General features: G+C 35.1%; 2 protein-coding genes across 8 annotated transcripts; both read left to right on the forward strand.

Annotated features, from left to right (window-relative positions):
• Nucleotides 1-764: 764 nt before the first annotated feature.
• On the forward strand, nucleotides 765-17,946 carry LOC139969754 (uncharacterized). The gene is made up of 3 exons (XM_071974978.1): nucleotides 765-1,556; nucleotides 14,913-15,082; nucleotides 16,212-17,946. Exons 1-3 carry the CDS (start codon nucleotides 1,279-1,281, stop codon nucleotides 16,427-16,429), a joined length of 666 nt encoding a protein of 221 aa, XP_071831079.1. The 5' UTR covers nucleotides 765-1,278; the 3' UTR covers nucleotides 16,430-17,946.
• LOC139969753 (sterile alpha motif domain-containing protein 3-like) lies at nucleotides 1,998-14,520 on the forward strand. 7 transcript variants are annotated; one of them, XM_071974971.1, is made up of 9 exons: nucleotides 1,998-2,481; nucleotides 5,701-6,398; nucleotides 8,071-8,232; nucleotides 8,874-8,985; nucleotides 9,877-10,031; nucleotides 10,611-10,767; nucleotides 11,299-11,479; nucleotides 12,049-12,140; nucleotides 12,607-14,520. In XM_071974971.1, the coding sequence occupies exons 2-9, from the start codon at nucleotides 5,959-5,961 to the stop codon at nucleotides 12,886-12,888; spliced, it is 1,581 nt and encodes a 526-aa protein (XP_071831072.1). In that variant the 5' UTR covers nucleotides 1,998-2,481; nucleotides 5,701-5,958; the 3' UTR covers nucleotides 12,889-14,520. The 7 variants fall into 7 exon arrangements, with proteins under 7 accessions (XP_071831072.1, XP_071831075.1, XP_071831073.1 ...); XM_071974974.1 differs by having other exon boundaries at nucleotides 5,890-6,398; XM_071974972.1 differs by having other exon boundaries at nucleotides 1,998-2,441.
• Nucleotides 17,947-19,441: the final 1,495 nt, after the last annotated feature.

Consider the following 19,441-nt stretch of genomic DNA (forward strand, 5'->3'; position numbering starts at 1 on the left):
GTGGTAGTTGGTATGGGTCTAGTGCAGTGCAGTATACATTACATTAGTTATACGGTAGGCTCAATTCGTAAAACTGCTCTTAATATGGCGGGGATTGAAGCTCAACCAGTTCTAGACAGAATATAATGCACTAACCGCACCGCACTGTACTTCCCGCCACATAATCCCAGGAGCTCAAACTGAGGGCGTAATTGATGATATCATTAAATATGGCCGAATTCGTGACATGTACGCCATATTTGATGATATCAATAATTGGAATTTATGATATCATTAAATATGGCCGAATTCGTGATATGTACGTCATACTTTTTGATATCATTAATTTAAATACAGATATCTGAAATTGAATTTATGATATCTTGAATTGAATTATTGATATCTATAATAGTTCATCTATTTTAAGATATCACAAATTCAATTCTTGATATCAGAAAGTTTAATTATGATATCATCAAATAAAATAATGATATCAATAATTTCCTTGCACCAATTAATGATATCATCAAATATGACGTACATATCATTAAAACAATTTCAGATATCATGAAATAATTCATGATATCATTAAATAATTGTTGATATCATTAAATAATTGTTGATATCATTAAATAATTGTTGATATCATTAAATACTGAATACAAAATAAAATGGCGTGCCATACGAACTGTTGTATTAGACGCAGTTGTAATTGATTTTCCTTCATGAATATGAATGAAATGCGACGAGGTGTGGTGTATATATATATGACGCATACACAATCTGTATTCATTCATAAAAAGGTAAACTCTTGGATTAAAGGTCACATTTGCGTAGCGTGATTCTTATGATAGTTACAGCTACTTGTGTACTCTGGCAGAACGATTCATAGACTTAAATAGTTTAGTCAGTGGTTTTTGTACCTGCGATGTTCGGTACTGAATATCCACTTTTTATATATGCATACTGACTTTATTACAGTACACAGATACTTGTGAGCTTGGAACATGTGTCGTTTCTTACTACTTTTGGACTGGCAGAATCGATCGGATTTAATTTGATATAATATTAATTACAGTAATTGATTGATTGACTGACTGATTGATTGAAACCAGGAGGAACGGTAATCGACTAAAGTGGCCAGGTTTGGACAACACTGCAAGATCTTGAAAAACGTCAATAAAACATTAAAGAAAAAAGAGAAAAAAGTTAAACCACGAAATTAAGTGTGACTTTGTGTCACTTACTTTCATATATCGACTGGATAGAGAAAACTTTTTTTTTATTGTGGTAAAAACAATGACCAAGTTAGATATTACCATGGAGGTGCTGGTCTATGTTTCGGCACTCCTACTTATTTGTGCAGGTACATTAGCACCTCCTGATTTGGATGATAGTTACATGCAGGATCGTTTAGTAAAAAACTTTGGTTGTAAATTTGGTGAAAGTCGACTGCATGTGAAAAATGGACCTAATTGTCCATGTGGTGACTATGCAGTAAACTGCCACAAGAAGGACACTTACAAACAAGATATTGAGCAAAGGAAACCGCCATTTTGGGGCAGGGATGGGAAGCTGTAAGTATATATTTAATTATCTTTATTTAGTCAGTATTGTTGCTTATTAAGTAGGCCTAGTGCATGGTATAATTGTTTGATTAAAAACATAAATAAATTTAAAATAAGTGCGCGCAATAGGTATCAATGGACAGTGCGCGCATTGTACATATCCGAAGATGCTATATAGAAGTAGGCCTACTAAGAAAAAAGAAAATATAAAAATGGCTGCAGAGGCAAGCATATATCACTTTCGGGAAACGATAGCTATGAAAACGGGATGAACGAACGTTCGAACCTTGATGAATTTCGCTGGACCCAGGTATCACCTATGTGCATATGGTTTTACAGCCACGTGACAAGTCTGCAGTCCTAGTATATATACTTTTGTGAAAATTTAACGAATGGAAAGAACAGCATACACACAAAGATGAAGTAGGTACCTTTACTACGATTTATGTAAAATTACTATAAATACAACTACAAACAATCCAAGTTCTTGCGTGTTTCGGAATTACTCATCAAAAGAAGATAACTTGATACTAATATTATGCGTTAGTGACAAAACTTGCATGGTTGTATATATGTTTACGTTTAACACACTCAGCTTGGTATGAAAATACACGCTGTGAGTAAGATCACACTTTTCCCGACTTTGCTAAGTACACTAATATAACGCAACTATTACTTGCAATACCCATTCTACGCGTTCCTTCATTTGCGCTAAAAAAAATGTGAGTTAAAATATTCCTTTGATCTATCACGTGAGTTCAGCAACCATACGTTTGGTTATTTTTACTGTCGATGTGAGTAAAACTTCACGAATAACTTCGCGATGCAAATGTTCTCGTGACAACGGTTGACTCGCTTTTCTGCTTCCGAAGGACAAATCAGTCGTCGTTTTAGGCAAGTTGTTGGCCAAAATTTCGCCAAAGACAAACACAGAGTACGCTAAAGAGTGTAATTTAATGTTCATGTAAATATAATAAAGTGTTCTAAAGAATTAAAGCCGTAATCGCCAATACACTGTCAACTTTGTGTGGCGGGCCATTCAAGGATAATGTATAGGCTATACGTTTAACCATATAGGCTACCACAAAGTATTGTGATAGGCCCCATAAAGTCCTTCAAGGATAGCCATATCGGTACTAACGCCGGTTATAGAGATAGGTGTTTATATGTATGGTGAACGCTGCATGGTACAAGCCTACCCCTGCTTCTTTTGCCAAGATCTTGGAATGTAAAAGACTCGCTAGCGAGCATATACTCTTTCTGCCAGTGATATTCCATTTTATGTAACGGGCAACGGTCTTGTTGTTCAACCCTGGCTTTAGCAGTAAAGTGTGCTAGCCAAGGCTAAGGCTATTCTATTGAACACTTAAATTTTACAAATACAGTCAAGTTGGGCAAATAATAACGTCACACAGACCTTGATAGTACACACTTTATTAAGAAGGTAGTTGTAGCTTAGGCTATAACCAGTAATTCAGGCGATCAAAAATCAAAACTTATCTTTAAGTCAGCTAATGGCCTACCTAGGCTTAGGCTATAAATTATAAATAAATTATAGGTAACCTATACCTCTAATTCTGATTTTAGGGAAATTAGGATAATGACTTAACTATGGATGAAAATCAAAACTTGGTATACATGTGTTTCCAATGTCATCAGTATCAGACTGTGATATTTAGAAGATTAATTCAGCACTTACGGTTAGTTCATGAACACGAGCCAAATTTTAGTGTTAGGTGTGGGATACATGGTTGTGAAAAAGTATACACTAAGGTGGATTCCTACATAAAACATATACAACGTAACCACAGAGGGTTTCAGATTGATGCTCCTTCCAATGCAATTGAAGAAAATTGCTTGCAAGACTACCATTGTGAACCATCTGTTGCAAATACAGAAAAAGAACAAATACTGTATGATCCTGGAATAGAAATAGGTTCAAACAGAGATAACGAAGAACAACTAGAACATACAGGACAAAATATCCAGGATGCTGTAGGCTTGTTTACCTTGAAATTAACAGAAAAACACAGCTTGCCAAGGACAACAGTAAGTACACTATTGAAAGATATACATTCATTACTTGCAACAGCTCAAAATCAACAATTTGCACAAGTTAATGCTGCATTAGAAACAGAAGGACTCAACACAGAAAGGACTAGTGTCATATTAGATATTCTAGAAAGGAATTCGCCACTCTCTGCCCTAGATTACTTCAGCAGTGAGGCTCATCAGAAAGAATTTGTTTTGAGCAACACCAACTATGTAGCCCCAGTAGAGTACATCGTTGGCGATATCAACTGTAATGAGACTGAAGTAGCTACATACATGTATGTTCCTATTCTGGAGAGTCTTAAATCTCTTCTTAAACATAATGATGTTTTGGATGAAGTGTTAAACACACACAGGCATTGTCAAGATGGTGTCTTACAGAATTTTTGTGATGGATCATTATATCAAAGTAATAGGATTTTTGAAACACAGCCATCATTACAAATTCAATTGTTCTTTGATGATTTTGAAGTATGCAATCCTTTAGGAAGCTATAGGAAAAAGCAAAAGCTCAATGGGATGTACTTTACAATAGGTAACTTACATGCAAAGCATAGAAGCAAGCTGAGTTCAATACAATTGGTATGGCTCTGTAAGACAACTCTTTTAAAGAAATTTGGCTTAACACATGTTGCAAAACAGTTGATCACTGATTTAAAAGTTTTAGAAACAAAAGGGCTCACACTGGAGGTACATGGAGAACAGTACAACATGAAAGGCACAGTATCATTTGTTGTGGCTGATAATTTAGGCAGTCATGGCATTGGAGGTTTCATGGAAGGTTTCACTGCCAACAGAATTTGTCGGAGTTGTATGTGCACCTACAAAAGTTTGAAGCAACCACATTTAGCAAGTCACTTCAGAGAAAGATCTATTGATGGACATGAACATCAATTGCATATGGTGCAACAACACCCAAATTTGTCTTCGGTGTATGGTGTCAAACAAAGTTCCCCACTAAACAAGTTGTCATTCTTTCATGTTATCAATGGACTCCCTTTTGATGTAATGCATGATTTGTTAGAAGGAGTCTGCCCTCTTGTTTGGACTAAAGTTCTTACTTCCCTAGTAGAAAGAAAGCATTTAACTGTCTCCAAAATAAATGAAGCACTTCAAAATTTTAAGTATGTAGGAGCAGATAAATCATCAAAACCTTCTACTGTACTGTGGTCATCAGGAAAGGTTGTCTTGAAGCAAAATGCATCACAGATGTGGTGCTTCTGTAGGTTAGCTCCACTGATGTTTGGTAGAAATGTGCCTGCTGGAGACAATGTTTGGGAGTTGGTTCTTCAGTTAAATGACATCCTAAGTCTTGTGTTTGCTCCAAAGCAAAGTGGTCAGATGATAGCATATTTGCATGGTGTTGTTGAAGATTTCCTTAACTACTATTTGTTGATTTTTCCAGAGGGTGGTTTAACACCAAAAATGCACTATTTAACACACTACAGTAAACAAATGGAACAGTTTGGTCCACTTGTTAATTGCTCAACAATAAGATTTGAAGCTAAACATAGCTATTTTAAAGACCTTGCTAGGAAAACAAAGAATCGCAAAAACCTAGCCAAAACACTTGCGTCTCGACATCAGAATTTAATGAGTTATTACTCCCGTGCAGTAAACTTCTTCGGAACGGATAATGTAATGTCCACTGGATTAAAGGAACAAAGTGTTCTTTCATTTAGTCCGAAGATGAGAAATGTAATAGTACAACATCTTCAAACTGACAATATACAAGTTGCATCTTCTGTTACAATCAATGGTACTTTGTATAGACCAAATTTTGTAGTAGCATCTGACGTCATGGAAGGTGTGTTGGTCTTCGCAAAAATAGAGACAATATGGTTACATAACTCAGAAGCATACTTTTTGGTAAAGAGCTTTATGGATTGTAAATTTCATCGTACTTATTACTGTTACATTGCAACAGAAAAATTATCGGGGCCTTATCTGTTAAAACCGGAAAATATGTTAGACTATCATCCCCTGTCTGTTGGCTCAACTGAATATGGTTTATGTTTGGTTCAAAGGTACAGATATGTAAAAGAATTTCCATAATTATGTTAAATGGAATTATCTACCTCTCTTCTTATTTCATTTACAGTTACAATGGCAGTTTGTTCAGAACTGTCATTTGCGATTTCATTTCTTAAACCTGAAGAATTTGCAAAGGCAATGGACTTTTGTGGATCATTAATATTAGACGTAACTGATACAGTGATGGGAGAAAATAGGACAATAGTGTGCTTTAAAGTTACAGCCTTTCTTAATGTTGTAAATCTTTGTTTCACAGAACATTGGGATGTAAGGGTACATGTTTTAAATAATACCTGTGTTTGAAGAAGTCCGTACAGTACAAAATATGGCCATTGTCTTATTAGTGTCCTTTGGAACAGAACACCGGGTTCTATCAGCAACGCAAAATGAGGTCATTACCAAAGTTAGAGATCTATTTCATATTCCACAAGAATATGAAATTAAACTTCAACGATACAGCCAAGATTGGGGAGAGTGGCTGACGATTGATCAATCAGAGATCAAAAACAGGGACAAAGTCAGAGTGCAAAGCTGCATTATGGACTTGACTAATATTGCAACTTGCAGTACACTTACAAGTGACCCAGTTCCAGCTTGCTCATCTATCTTCAGTAGTGTGATGGAAGATTCACTAGAAAATGACCCCTTTTCTTCACTGGAAAGTGAAATAGAGCCGGTGGCAACAACAAACCAGACAAGTCCTTTCACAACCAGTGCAGAGGAATCAGAACCACCTACCACTAGAGCAAAAACGGCTACTGGACGGTAAGTTGCATGCACAGCATGTCAAAATTCTTTAAAGACCAGTGCTTTAAAATCTTTCTCGTTTCCTTACAGGCTGCTATGCATTTCAGCAGCTCTAGACTCACTGAGATTAAGTAAGTTGTATCAATCCCACTGCCATAAAACATTAAGCTACTAAGCATATAATGAAGCAACTTTATAAACTATTGTACAGGAGGCCTACTAATATTTACAATTGCCCAAAATGATATGCACAAATGCATGCTTAAAAGAATATGCCAGATCAAACTTCCCTTTTGATATGTTAAAGAGGAACATAATCTAAGGATTCTGGGTAAATTTGCATTTAATTTCATTGCTTTGTACCGTTTTGAGATATTGATAGTTGAAGTTGCCACTTTTCATGCCAAAAGTGAACTTGCGAGCAAACAGGTGTGACGTCATTGTTGCATACTGATAAATAATGATTTGTTTTCCTTTAACATTTACGTCTAATTTTATACTCCACAATTGGATGCATCCATAATGTGAATGTACCATAGGTATTGGTATTTTGTTAACTTCACATCCCTTTTAGACACACTACTAGAAACCCTATCCAATCAAAGGTCAAATCAATAGACTGAAAAATAAAGAAAAAACAAAACATTATTTGTCAGTGTGCAACTATGACATCACACCTGTTTGCTTCAAGTTCACTTTTGGTAGAATATCAAATAACTTCAGCTGTCAATATCTCGAGAACAGTACATACTGTAGGAATTGAATACAAATTTCACTAGCATGCTTTGATTATGTTCCTCTGTAACATACCAAAACAAAAGTTTGACCTGGACTTTACTTTTAAATATGATCATTGTGGTACCTGCTGAATAGGTTTTACATGCTCAAGACCAACCTATTTAAGTGGCAATATTGAAGTTGGATTATGTGTTTAATTTAGAACCATAAAAATTTACCGTGAGTGAAGATAATGTCCATGAAACATAATATGCTGATGCATTTCTGAAATATCACCAGCAGAGATTAAATAAGAGTACTGACATTTTGGAGGATTATGAAAGGTCAGATTTCAGTACAACTGACAGCATGTACATAGCAGTTTCTGGAATTGATTAAACAGTTAATTAATTACTAATAATTAGGTTAGTAAAAAACGTGATTGTAACAATGAATCAATCTCAGTTAGCTCGAGGGCATCTCATGTCAGAATATCATATGCGTAAGATTGACACAAGTTCCTGCGCAACCAGAAATGTAATCACAGAATCTAATATGTTGCCATTTTCCCCCCATTGACATTGCTTTGATGCAGATTGGTGGTATGCTTTTACAGCATTCCATAGGATTGAAACCACATATTTTACATTCTTGACAGGGGTGGGGCTGACAAAATTATTAAATGGGGCAAATAGGGAGGGGCCACCAAAGCTGTAAAGACTTAAGTGTTGGGCTTCAAAAGATGTTATCCACACAAGAGAGTATTATATATGATTATTGCTGTTATTATTAATACAGTACTGTAGTATTGTTGTTGTTGTATATCTATTTTTAATTATAATGTGTTTAAGGGGAAAGGCCACTGGGGGGTGGATCCAAGTGATGGCTGGACTGTACTCGGGCTATTAAAGCATTGTGCCTAACCCAATTTCAACTACAAGACAAGTCTTAATAGCTTATATCTAAATTGCAGTGTGAAACTGGAGTTGAAATCATGGCCTGTCGATGTTAAGATACCATGTGAGAATATGTCACCACAACTACGCAGTACTCTTGATCAGGGAATCTTCCCTACAACGAAGCAAAGAAGACAACTAATCCAAGTCTTGTATGACTATATGCTACAGTTTGGAAGGTAATATACATGTTATTGATCATATAAAACCTAGGCATTTTTGAGACCTAAACAGTAACATATTTTCATCCCCAACCCATACACCAAGCATTCTGTATGAATAATCAACAAACAGGTATACGATCCTACCACTCATCTAGTTGGGTATACATTAAAGCTGTATGCTCCATGAGTTGGACTACAATAAATGCTAGCATGTTTCTAGCACTATGTGGTTTGCAGTAGGATACCGTTATGCTAGAGATTTTTCAAAGCACATGTTTTCATCATTTAATGTGGATGTAATCATTTGAAGTAAACAAGAATTTATCCTTTAAATATCAACTACTGTATGAGCTAATTGATCTTTTTGTAAACTGAGTGTGAAAATTTAGTGTACATTTAGTATCAGACATTTCACTGAACATGTTGCAGGGAATATAGTTTTTCTATTTTGCAATAAACAGTTTTGAGGATTACATTATTTCTATCTTACAGTACATTGTTTAAAAGCACTACACTGGATCACTTTTGCATTTGTGTGGTACTTTGTATTCAATATCTTCTATAGTTAATTATATAAAATGGAGAATGAGAGAATCATCCTGGAAGCTGTATGTTTGGAGAATCATAACAAATGTAAAATATGTTTGTTTCTACAGATACCCCAGCAGATTTCATTATGAACAGGTTGCACAACAACTGATTAAGGAGTACCCATGCCTAGCACAAAACAACATACCATCAGCAAAACCATATGTAAGTCCTTCAAAGGTAATCTGAATATTTTGATGTATATATTTATATACATATGAGCATATTGTTCTTAGTACAATTCAAAGGTCAGTTGGGTCAATTTTGAAGCATATAAAACATGTTGATATCCTTGTGGAGGGATGCTTACAGATATATAATAGTTGTGGATGTAACACATTGAGTACAAGAGGCCTATTGTCTTGGTAAAGGTGAAATGTCATCTGAGGTCAACATATGTCAAATGGTGTAATTGTAAACCTGATATCTCAAGTAGGAAAGCTTTATGGGATCTCACAGTTGGTACCTAGATGTACTACATGTAGTGCAAGAAACCTACTGTCTTGATGGAAGTCAATAGTCACCTGAGGTCAGAAGATGTCAAAAATTGTATATGTGTTATTTGCCACATCCTTAAGATTCTGTCAATCTAGTCCTAGCATCATAGATTTTTTTTTATAAAAGCTAGAGTGAACAATAGCCCATGAAGCTTGACATAAGTGAAGAGCTAATATAGGCTGTGAGGCACTATAAGATAAATCCACATGAGCCAATCAGTGGTTCACAGCAGCTTAGGAGCTACTGATGGGTGGGGTTGCTGGCCCCCTCACCCAGAAGCACATCTTAGCAGTGCAGTGGAAGAAGTGCACTATACATGACCTAAACTGAGAACATCTGGAGATTCAGAACAGTTGGGCATCCAGATGGCAGATGAACACTTCTTGGTCAAGGATTGGGTGCCTATAAAATACACCAACCACTCATCAATTTCATCAAATCCTCAGTGCACTGTTCATTTTTCTGGTTGGCCCATTATATTTCCCTGCATCTTCACCCTTATGTTTTGAGTGCATAGCATATGTGCATTTTGTTTTCCCTGTTACAAATTTTGTTTTTCCTTTGCATTGTTAGGATTATTGGAAACTAAAAATTTCCGACAAGTTTAGGAATGAACGGAAAAGTATGGGAAACTTGGTTGATGAAGAGAGACGAAGGAAGGTCAGGAAAGTCTCACACCAACCTGAACTTGAAGGCGAAGATCATGGCAGCATTATGATGCACATAAAGTAGGGAAGCAAAAATTATTTTTTAACATTCTTTTCTTAGTAGCTATTTACAGTCATTTTTATACCCAAATGAGGAGTTCAAGTTAATTACATTAATAGAACATTTGGAGATTATACATTAATTTACTTACAGGGTTCTGCTCATTGAATTATAACACAGTACTGTTCAAAACTTGTTTGCAGGAATACCATAGTTTTTAAATCTCAGCAGCAAAACACCTTGTGCATGAGTTGGTCTGTCATCTTTCATTTTTGGTTTGATGAGAATGGTAACCAATGCATTCATGATCGTGTGTATATGTATGCATATGTGTGTATGTTGTGCTTTGCTTGTAAACAGGACATCTCAAGAAGGGAAACTTGGATAGGTGTCACGTTTGGTATGTGCATGTACCCTATGGAGAAAAGAGACACATTCCTTTCCGTGCAGGTCAAAGGCCACTATTCAAAATGTGAGATTCTTCAGTTTAATCAGCATTTTGTGTCATTGAAACCTGAATGCATTTTGCGTTTCTGGTCAAAAGCAAATTCACTTCTGTCATCAACACTTCAATGTACTTTATTTTTTTGTGTACCTAGATGGATGCAAGATGAGAGTACAAAGAAGACTCCAGATTGGAAGAAAGTAAAAGCCTTAATGGAAATTACATTCCATGAACGACGAGGCGACATCACCAACAAGATGATGGTACAGGACATTAAGGAAAAGTACCCATTTCTCTTTAGCATTACTGAGGTATGATTATTTACTATGTCCATTTATAGCTATAGCTGTTTGACTTGAAAAGAATTTCAACTTTATTCAGTTGATCGATATACAAGACATTATAAGATAAATTGTGTGTACTGCCTTCTTTCCCTCCAGGACACTGCTGGGTTGAACATATTTAAGACGTTTCTGATATGCAGATAACATAATCACTATGTCATGTTTTATCAAATGAAACTTTCGATACTTAACTTTAAAGGTTAGAATATAATGATGCATCTGTGAATGTCAAAGCAAGGAATCCTGTCAGAACTAATGAGGGGAATGGTTTTGTTTTTCTCTCCATACGATATATAGAATTAACCTATAGTAGAGTGATAAGTATATACCTGTAAATTGTATCCGCCAAGAATGCAGTACAAGAGTGGATGTTGACCATACTCTACCAGATAATCCCATTCTTGAGATATGAGGAAGAACAACTGTGAACCAGTCAACTAAATATCAAAGCAGTAGAATAACTATAGCATTACATTGACCCTACTCTATCTTCTACAGATTCACAATGAGTTTGAGAGGATTAATGGTGTTGCTGGTGTGACAACAATTACAAAGAACTTGAGGCCATTTGTCGAAGGTATTTTGCACTTCCCATACAAGGACAAACATGCTGAAAATTTCATCAAGACAACATTTGCAAACAAGTTGACAGAAGCTGTAACAATGGAAAAGGCTGAAGGTACATACATGTATAATGAAGATGGTGTAGAAGCTGTTTAAACCATCATATTTACAAATTCTATGCATCACAGATAACTGATTTTTGAGGCATTCAAGTTGAAAAGTATTGATCCACTGTTAGGTCATCACTAATGACCTGGTCTACATTTTGCCTTCTAACATTACTAGAGGTTTTCAGTAGCGATTTCTCAGAAGATGTTGTGCACCCTCCTAAATTTTCCACATAGACCAAGGACTCATAGAAAATTAAGTACAGTGCACTACATACTGTATACCTTTAACTGAACTTGAGATGGTGAAAAAGTAAGATGGCTTAATAATAGATTTTGTCTTATCAAATAGCACAATGAATGGGTCTCTGAAGTATGCGGCTTGTTACCTGTATTTCCCAGGAATGCCATTCTGTTGAATGTTATTTAATTACACTCTTTTCAGTTACCATGATATGGAACTATTGGCATATCACTCAATGTCAATCTGGTAGAATTTTCCCTCTTTGAAATTAGTAGTCTGTAGATATATTGATTGTTTGTTCTAAATTTTTATTCCCAATTTACTCCCAAATAGAGATCAAAATAATCGCTGCACTGTCTTTACTGCCATCACTGTTTAAGAAGAATCCATCATCAATCATGGGCACCAAAGATGAGCACAGTAACGTAAGTTTTTTACATATTCACTACTGAAGTGGCAATACATGTTATAATGCACAGATACATTTGTAAATCTATTCAGGGTTTGTAAGATTAAAAGCATGTGTACTGTATATCAAAGATTTCTTAGCAAAGTACGTAGAAATCTATGAAATGTTGATGGTTTTGTGTATGTAAACATTGGAGTGTTACTACCGACTTGACTTGCGTGTGTTAATGCTGCTTTCAAAAACAGTAACACAAAATGTACAAGTTGGTTGAACATCAAATTTGGGATGTAGATTGCCAATGGTGAGCAGAAAAAACGAATTGCTTCCTTGCAGGTCAAAGGTCATTTGATGTCAGAAGAGTTCACGTTCAGTGCAGGTCCTTCAACCTACATTTATATTGATGTTATAGGGCAAGTTATCGGTACAAATTTTTCACTTTTCTTTACACCATTTTTATATTCCCTCTTTTAATGTCATTTCAGGAGAACTTAGCACCATTTTTATTGGTCAGCAGCAAGAACATCTTCGAGGCAGATGGATTTGTAGTCAATTGTGAGCAAGTGGAGGTATGCAGTTGTAAAACTTTCATGGAAGGACTGGCTTTACTTGTAGAATCTTTTTGGGTATTTGACATGCAATACCCAAAGGCAACTAAAGACATTTATAACTTTATGGAATGCTGCTTGTTCAAACTGAAAGCAGTCAAACCATCACGATGTGTGTATTCAGTTTTAACTAAGCTTTCATTCCCAGACAGTACCTGATAAAATTTGCTGAAAACTTTGTCTTTGATATTAAACCTTCATCATTCCATTCTGTGTTGTTATTGTGACTGTTTTAAGTCTTATGTTTTCTAAATATGTAGCTTTACTATAATTTCACTCTGAAAGTGTTATCTTAAAGTACAATGGATTTCATTATGTGAATCTCATACTTTAAGTGTCAATAGAAGAAATCTTACATTCATACCCCTTAGTAAAGTCAGTAAGTACTCCATTTAAAGAAGAACAATTGATACAGAGATGTTAAGATAAAGGGAATGCTATTTAGATGTAAGAGGAACATTGAGTTATTACATATGATTTTCATCACTGGGTAATCAGCATGCAGCTCCCAAAGGAAAGCAAGTTGCTGGAATTCTCTTATTTTTGGGTTTTGGTATCCATATACTTTGGTGTTCATATTAAGCATGTTTCATGCATAGGGGTTTAACTTAATTAACTTTCATGGAAGGACTGGATTTCTTGTGGAATCATTTTAGGTATTAAACATACAATATCCAAAGATAGCCGAATGCAACATTATTTTATGGAATGCTATTGCTCAAACTGAAAGCAGACCCAATATGTACATGTGATCTTTTATCCTCAGACAGTAGCTGATATCATTGCTGCAAACTCCTTTTAAGATTTACATTTTATCTTTAATATTGAACCTTCACTGTTTCATTTTGTTTGTTATGGTGACTACTTATAAATGTATGTCGCTGTCAAAATATGTAACTTCACTATGATTTCACACTGAAACCTGAAGTAAAGTAAATGTTAAAGTAAGTTGGATTTTGTTATAACATTATCATCATCCTTTCAGTGTCTTTTAGAACACTTCATGTAAAAGAAGATAACAATTGCTACTTATATAGTTGTATATAAGAGGTATGTCGAGTTGCTATTTATGTTACTTCATCACATGGTTATTCAGCATGCAGTTCTTAAAGAAGCAAGCTGCTGCACATTATTTTAGTTTGTTTTACAGTATTCATATACTTTACAAAGTTTATTGTTACAATAACTAGTCTTGAATTATTATGATATGTTACTTCTAGCAGCAGCAAAACAACTGAAACTTGTCAAACAAGTAAATGTGATTAAGAGGGCTGACTACAGTGTTTTCACAATCTCAGTAAGCCTGTTTATTTTTAAAACAACTTTTAAGGTCGCTCTTTATATCTAGATCTGTGTGTAAAAGGAACAGAGTAACTCTTCATAACTGCATTGTTTTTATTGATCATTTAATTCATAAAATTTTTATCAACCAAATCATAGAAATATGTTGTCAAAAGAGCTGGATAACTGATTTTTTATTACCAAAAGAATTATATAAAATAAAAGAGAAAAATCTTAAAACTTGTCTTTTTAAATATTTTACTGTGTCATTTTACTCAGCTACAGATGCATACGAGTAATAAAACCAAAAGTGTGTTAAAAATGGGACAGAAGAGTAAAGGAAGAATGTGAGTAGAAATACTCAGCTATAATGAGTATACATATTATCTACTCATCAAATCTGTATAAAATTACTCATACTTTGATGGTAATATAATTGAAAATATGTGTAAATTTTGGGAAGTAAATTTACACGTTTAAACTAGTCATTCAACCCGTATTTATCTTTGTGTGTACTTCCTTCCTCTTTGATAGATTGAAACTATAAGCCTGGGCGATGCATGTTCACCAAACTGCTTTTAGAAAATTAAGATTAATTAATTATTCATGGTTTAAAGAATATGGAATAACTTTTCTTACCCCCCCCCCATCACCTCCTCCTCATTTTTACCCGTTGGAGGGGCCACTGACTAATCTGCCCTTATGGGATCGACAACCTCAAACATACAGCGTATATATAAAGTTGGTACAAAGATATCGCTTCGCCCCTTCTTCCTATACCCTTTAGCTTAACTGATAAGATCCATTAATCTTACCCTTCTTTACCGATTTAATAAAACTGGTTTGATCTCTTACACCAGTTTGTAATGGATGGTATTCATACCATTTTTATTTTCTTTCAGGCAATTTTACTACTGCCAACCTTGTTCGATGTGTGGTAAACATTTATCTGTGCTGGCGAAATGTTCTTTATATAACGACACACAGTGTGGATCTACGTGTGAACCCCCATACCAGATTACAAATGCCGGGTGTTTTATGCGTTCATCGAATATTTCTAACGTAAATGATGGTGAGTTTAGAAGAATTTATACTTTTAAAATCTTCCCAACATTCAGTATTTTTCTCATTTTCCTTACGTTTTTTTATGAAAAAGAGAAATTAAGACTAATTTTTATTCCATATTCCCCACAGGCCCCCGTATAATTTACCCGGGCCCGGGTCGTCTCCCCCTGTGAAATCGTATATTTAATCAAAGAGAGATGTCATGTCGCTGTTTCAGTTGTCTACGCTAACTTATCAAGTCTATTTGATTAGTCTGTCCAAAAGTATATGTATATGTAATTTCAAATTTAAGATTTCATTTCTGATATTAATTATTGAAAATTTTGACTGGCTTCAAGAAGTGTTTCAAGTTTTTGCTGTATATATATATTGTGAATATTCTTTTAGTTTTGTTGATGCTAAACACAAAAATAATAATATGCAAGAAACATATGTGTGTCCCCCCTCCCCTCCCCACCCTCCACTAAGCGCCCTTTATCCCATCATTCTTCTTCAGGCCTGACGAGAGGGGGGAGGATCAGGGGGATTTACAGGTTCGGGAAAATATAAAAAGGGACTCAGTAAAATATGTGGGATAAAGAAGTTTACTTTTTTTTTTAAAGTTTACTTAATGTTAAATCAAATGTGCGAAAAGGTGGCACCGCCGCACCGGTGACAAAATTTTCCACATGGACAGGAAATAGCGCTCGACGTCACGCCTCTGCCCTTCATTGCCCCTACTCTGTCTTTACATCCTACGATAATAAAAAAAAAGAAAAAAAAAAGGAGCAACGTATCATAATCTCTCATCAGAACAAATAATTGCGAGATGACATTGCCACTTATTCTAGCTTGGTCACGTGGTCGCATTTAACTCACATTTGCAGACCCCCATTTGTTTATTTTGATAATAAGGGAAATGTTTGATATGTGACAATCAAATGAATATGATATACATATCTATATATGTATTTAAGTCTGTACAGAATTGACATGCTACACATATACTTTTGACATAACTATATCAACTCTGGACGGCGTCCATTTTTTTCGACCAGAGAATTTGTTCTCGTCTCTCTGATCCACGTCGACACGCCGACACTTAAGGATGTCACAGAAAATATTACTTATACTTTTAATCCATCATCTTTCGACAGCAACTTACACCACCGAATCGAACGAGCAGATCAGAAAGGACAATACGACCCATCCACCTCCAAACACTATTCCAAAGGAACCAATATGCTTCAGCCCTGAAAGTTTCAATATATTTACAGTAGCGATGGTAGCTGCTGTTTTGTTGGTCGGGGTAGTCCTTGTATGCATACTGTTTCGATGTTTTAAGCAAAAGAGGAGCAAACCAACTCCCGTGTGAGTGATTTTGGAGTTATACTTCTACCACTAGGGGTTTTCACCACATGGACATCCGAAATCAAAAGACTATACCATTGGAAAAGTGCTATGCCGATATATGTTTGGATGACTTTTCCAAGGTCAAGCCGAATCGATCACTTTTATTTCTGGAGGATAGGCTGAAGGAACAAGAAAAAAAAAAACTAAAAACAGGAAAACATAACAAAATAAAGACGAACAGAGAATTGAAACAGAGAACTAAAAATTAAGAAACCTTAAGAATTCATCATGGAGCTATGCCTCTTGGCAGACATATTGCTTTCAGTCATAAATTAGCCGAAGACGCTTAAAGGATGGGAGAATTCCATTTATGAAACATTCTGTGCATTATACCATTGGCTGACTATAGCCACGTGGTCTGTCACAGCAAATAGGATATCAGTATCTTATTGGGCAGATGACATGGTTAGCGAGTGTGTATTCAATAAATTGTGCTTTTTATCTATAGGCCTATATAGGATATAGACACATCAGTTTGAAAACACTTATGAACACACGTTCATCGCTACTTTCAAGCACATTTTTGAGTTGAAATTGAGCTGTATAGGCATACTTCAACATCATAAAGAATGTATTCGGAAAATGTCAAAACATTTGAGATCTGCAATTTGTTTTGTTAAAAAAAAAAATAGAAGATGAAAAAGAAAGGAAAATGAAGAGAAAGAGAAAAAAGGATTAACATGATGAACTGATGTAGGTATGTACTCATAAAGGGTGCAAAGCTAGAATATTAGTTTTTTTTTGTGTGTCCCTCGGGTCAGAGGGATAAAAAGGAAGCAAAATAAAGCTAAACTAAAAAAAAAAAACATATACTAAGGGTAGAAAAAAAGGAGAAGAAAATAATGACAGGGTGTATTGCTTCTGCAAAAAAATAAAAAAATAAAAAAATTTGTGGGCGATGGAAGCGAAAAATATGAAGTTATTAAAGACTGCAGTATTCGCTTCCGATTTGGTCTGTCTATGCAAACATACCTTGAGTTGTATTCAACTTCACAAAAGACAAGTATTTGGAAAATTTCAAACCTTTTTGGTTTTGTAACTTGTTTTTGAAAAAGAACAAGAAAAAGAGAAAAATGAATTAACAGTATCAACTGTTGTAGGTATGTGCTCTTATATGTGCAAACCTAAATGTTGGTTTATGTGTGTGTCCCTTGGGTCAGAGTGGAGTAAAGGAAGCAAAATAAAACAACACAAGACTTAACTCCAATTAATAAAAATAAATAAAATAAACTAAACTAAGGTAGAAAAAGAAGGAGAACAAAAGAGAGAAAATATCAACTTTGTAAGTTTATAGGGTGTATTGCTTCTACCGGAGATATAAACAAACTACTTTTGTGAGCGATGGAAAGCGAAAAATAAGAAGTTATTAAGAACTGTATTTGCTTCCGTTTTGGTCTGTCTATGCAAACATATCATGAGTTGTATTCAACTTCACAAAGGACAAGTATTTGTAAAATTTCAAAAATCTGAGGATTGCAACTTGTTTTGCTAAAAAAACAACATTTCGTTCAGTCGGACTTTATAGACTGTGAAGGGGACGTGAAATTTGGGATATTTTGTCCGTCCGGAAAGAATGTCCAGGCAAAAAAAAATCACTTTGTATAAGGGGCGAAATAGTTGCGTAATCGTGAATCTCCCGATATCGCAATCTTATAGCAAACATCCGTTTCCTGTCTTTGGTTATATGCACACAAATCTGATCGTGTGCATATATACACTTGAACTCTGATTTTATTTATCCTTTGTGCTTGAACTTCCAAAGTAACTGCCAGTTAAGTGGCAGTTAAATACACAATACGTATTATAAGTAACAACAGTCTGTATGGCTTTTCATAATGACTGAAACACAAATACCAATATACACACCCCCAATAAAGAATGCATTCCAGAGTACGCTTCTAAGCTGTTGTATACAGAGTGGCTATGTCATGTGTAATTATAGTGATGTGACTTACCGCGCCGCGGTACTACATGCAGTGTTTAAAGGTATGCATTTTGTTAGTTTAAGACAAGAATTCTCACGTTCAGGGGTTGGGCACCAATAATTTCAGGAGCGGCACATACCCTAGTAACCCATTTAATGTGAAGTTTTTTTTACATTCAGTGATTGCACAAATTGGTGGGAAGGGGGGGGTGGGGGGGGGCTTGGGTGGGAACACGACCTCCGTGTCCTAGCCTGGTACGGCGTCATGAATATTGATTAACATGGAAGATTAATATAACATTCTGATAATGTTTTGCATGATATTATTTGTTACTGTTGCATTGTGCTATAGTTCCAAGGTTTAGGCTATATGAAAGAGATATGGAAGATCCATTTTCATTTATTTTGCATGATATTATTTGTTACTGTTGCATTGTGCTATAGTTCCAATGTTTAAGCCATATCAAAAGATATGTAAATACAAAAAAACATTTTCATTTATTTCATTTCATTTCTTTTTATTTATTTATTTGTTTGATCACAACATTCAGGTGATAATAATAAGTACATATGATGTAAACAAAACTACAAAGAGTTGTGGAAGGAAGTGCTCTAAAACACCTTTACGTTTTTTTTTTATATCATATTAACTTATTCAACTGAAATATATGCCAAAGAAGGCAAGGCATGTTGATCAACTTGTATGCGAAGGACAAAGAGATATCCAGTATGATGTATATATGATAAAACCAAAGCCTTACATACAAAACAATTTTTTAGTGTGATCGATTTTTAAATTTTTTCAAAAGATATTTGTTGTTGTAAATTTAACAATATTTTGAACATGCAGCTGGTTGTCTCTAATTACTGTATATTACTAAGAGCTGTTAATTGTCAATAATATCATATTTGTGTGTTAAGTCATCATTTTAAAGCTACCGTGAAACTGTCAAGGCACTGACGTCATTGCCACGTGACATGTATACCGACCGAGCAGCTGGCCTATACTATACACTACCAGTATAGAGTACATGTCTTTGTTGTGTTTGG

The sequence above is a fragment of the Apostichopus japonicus genome, chromosome 7 (genome assembly GCF_037975245.1).
Source record: "Apostichopus japonicus isolate 1M-3 chromosome 7, ASM3797524v1, whole genome shotgun sequence".
NCBI lineage: Eukaryota > Metazoa > Echinodermata > Holothuroidea > Aspidochirotida > Stichopodidae > Apostichopus > Apostichopus japonicus.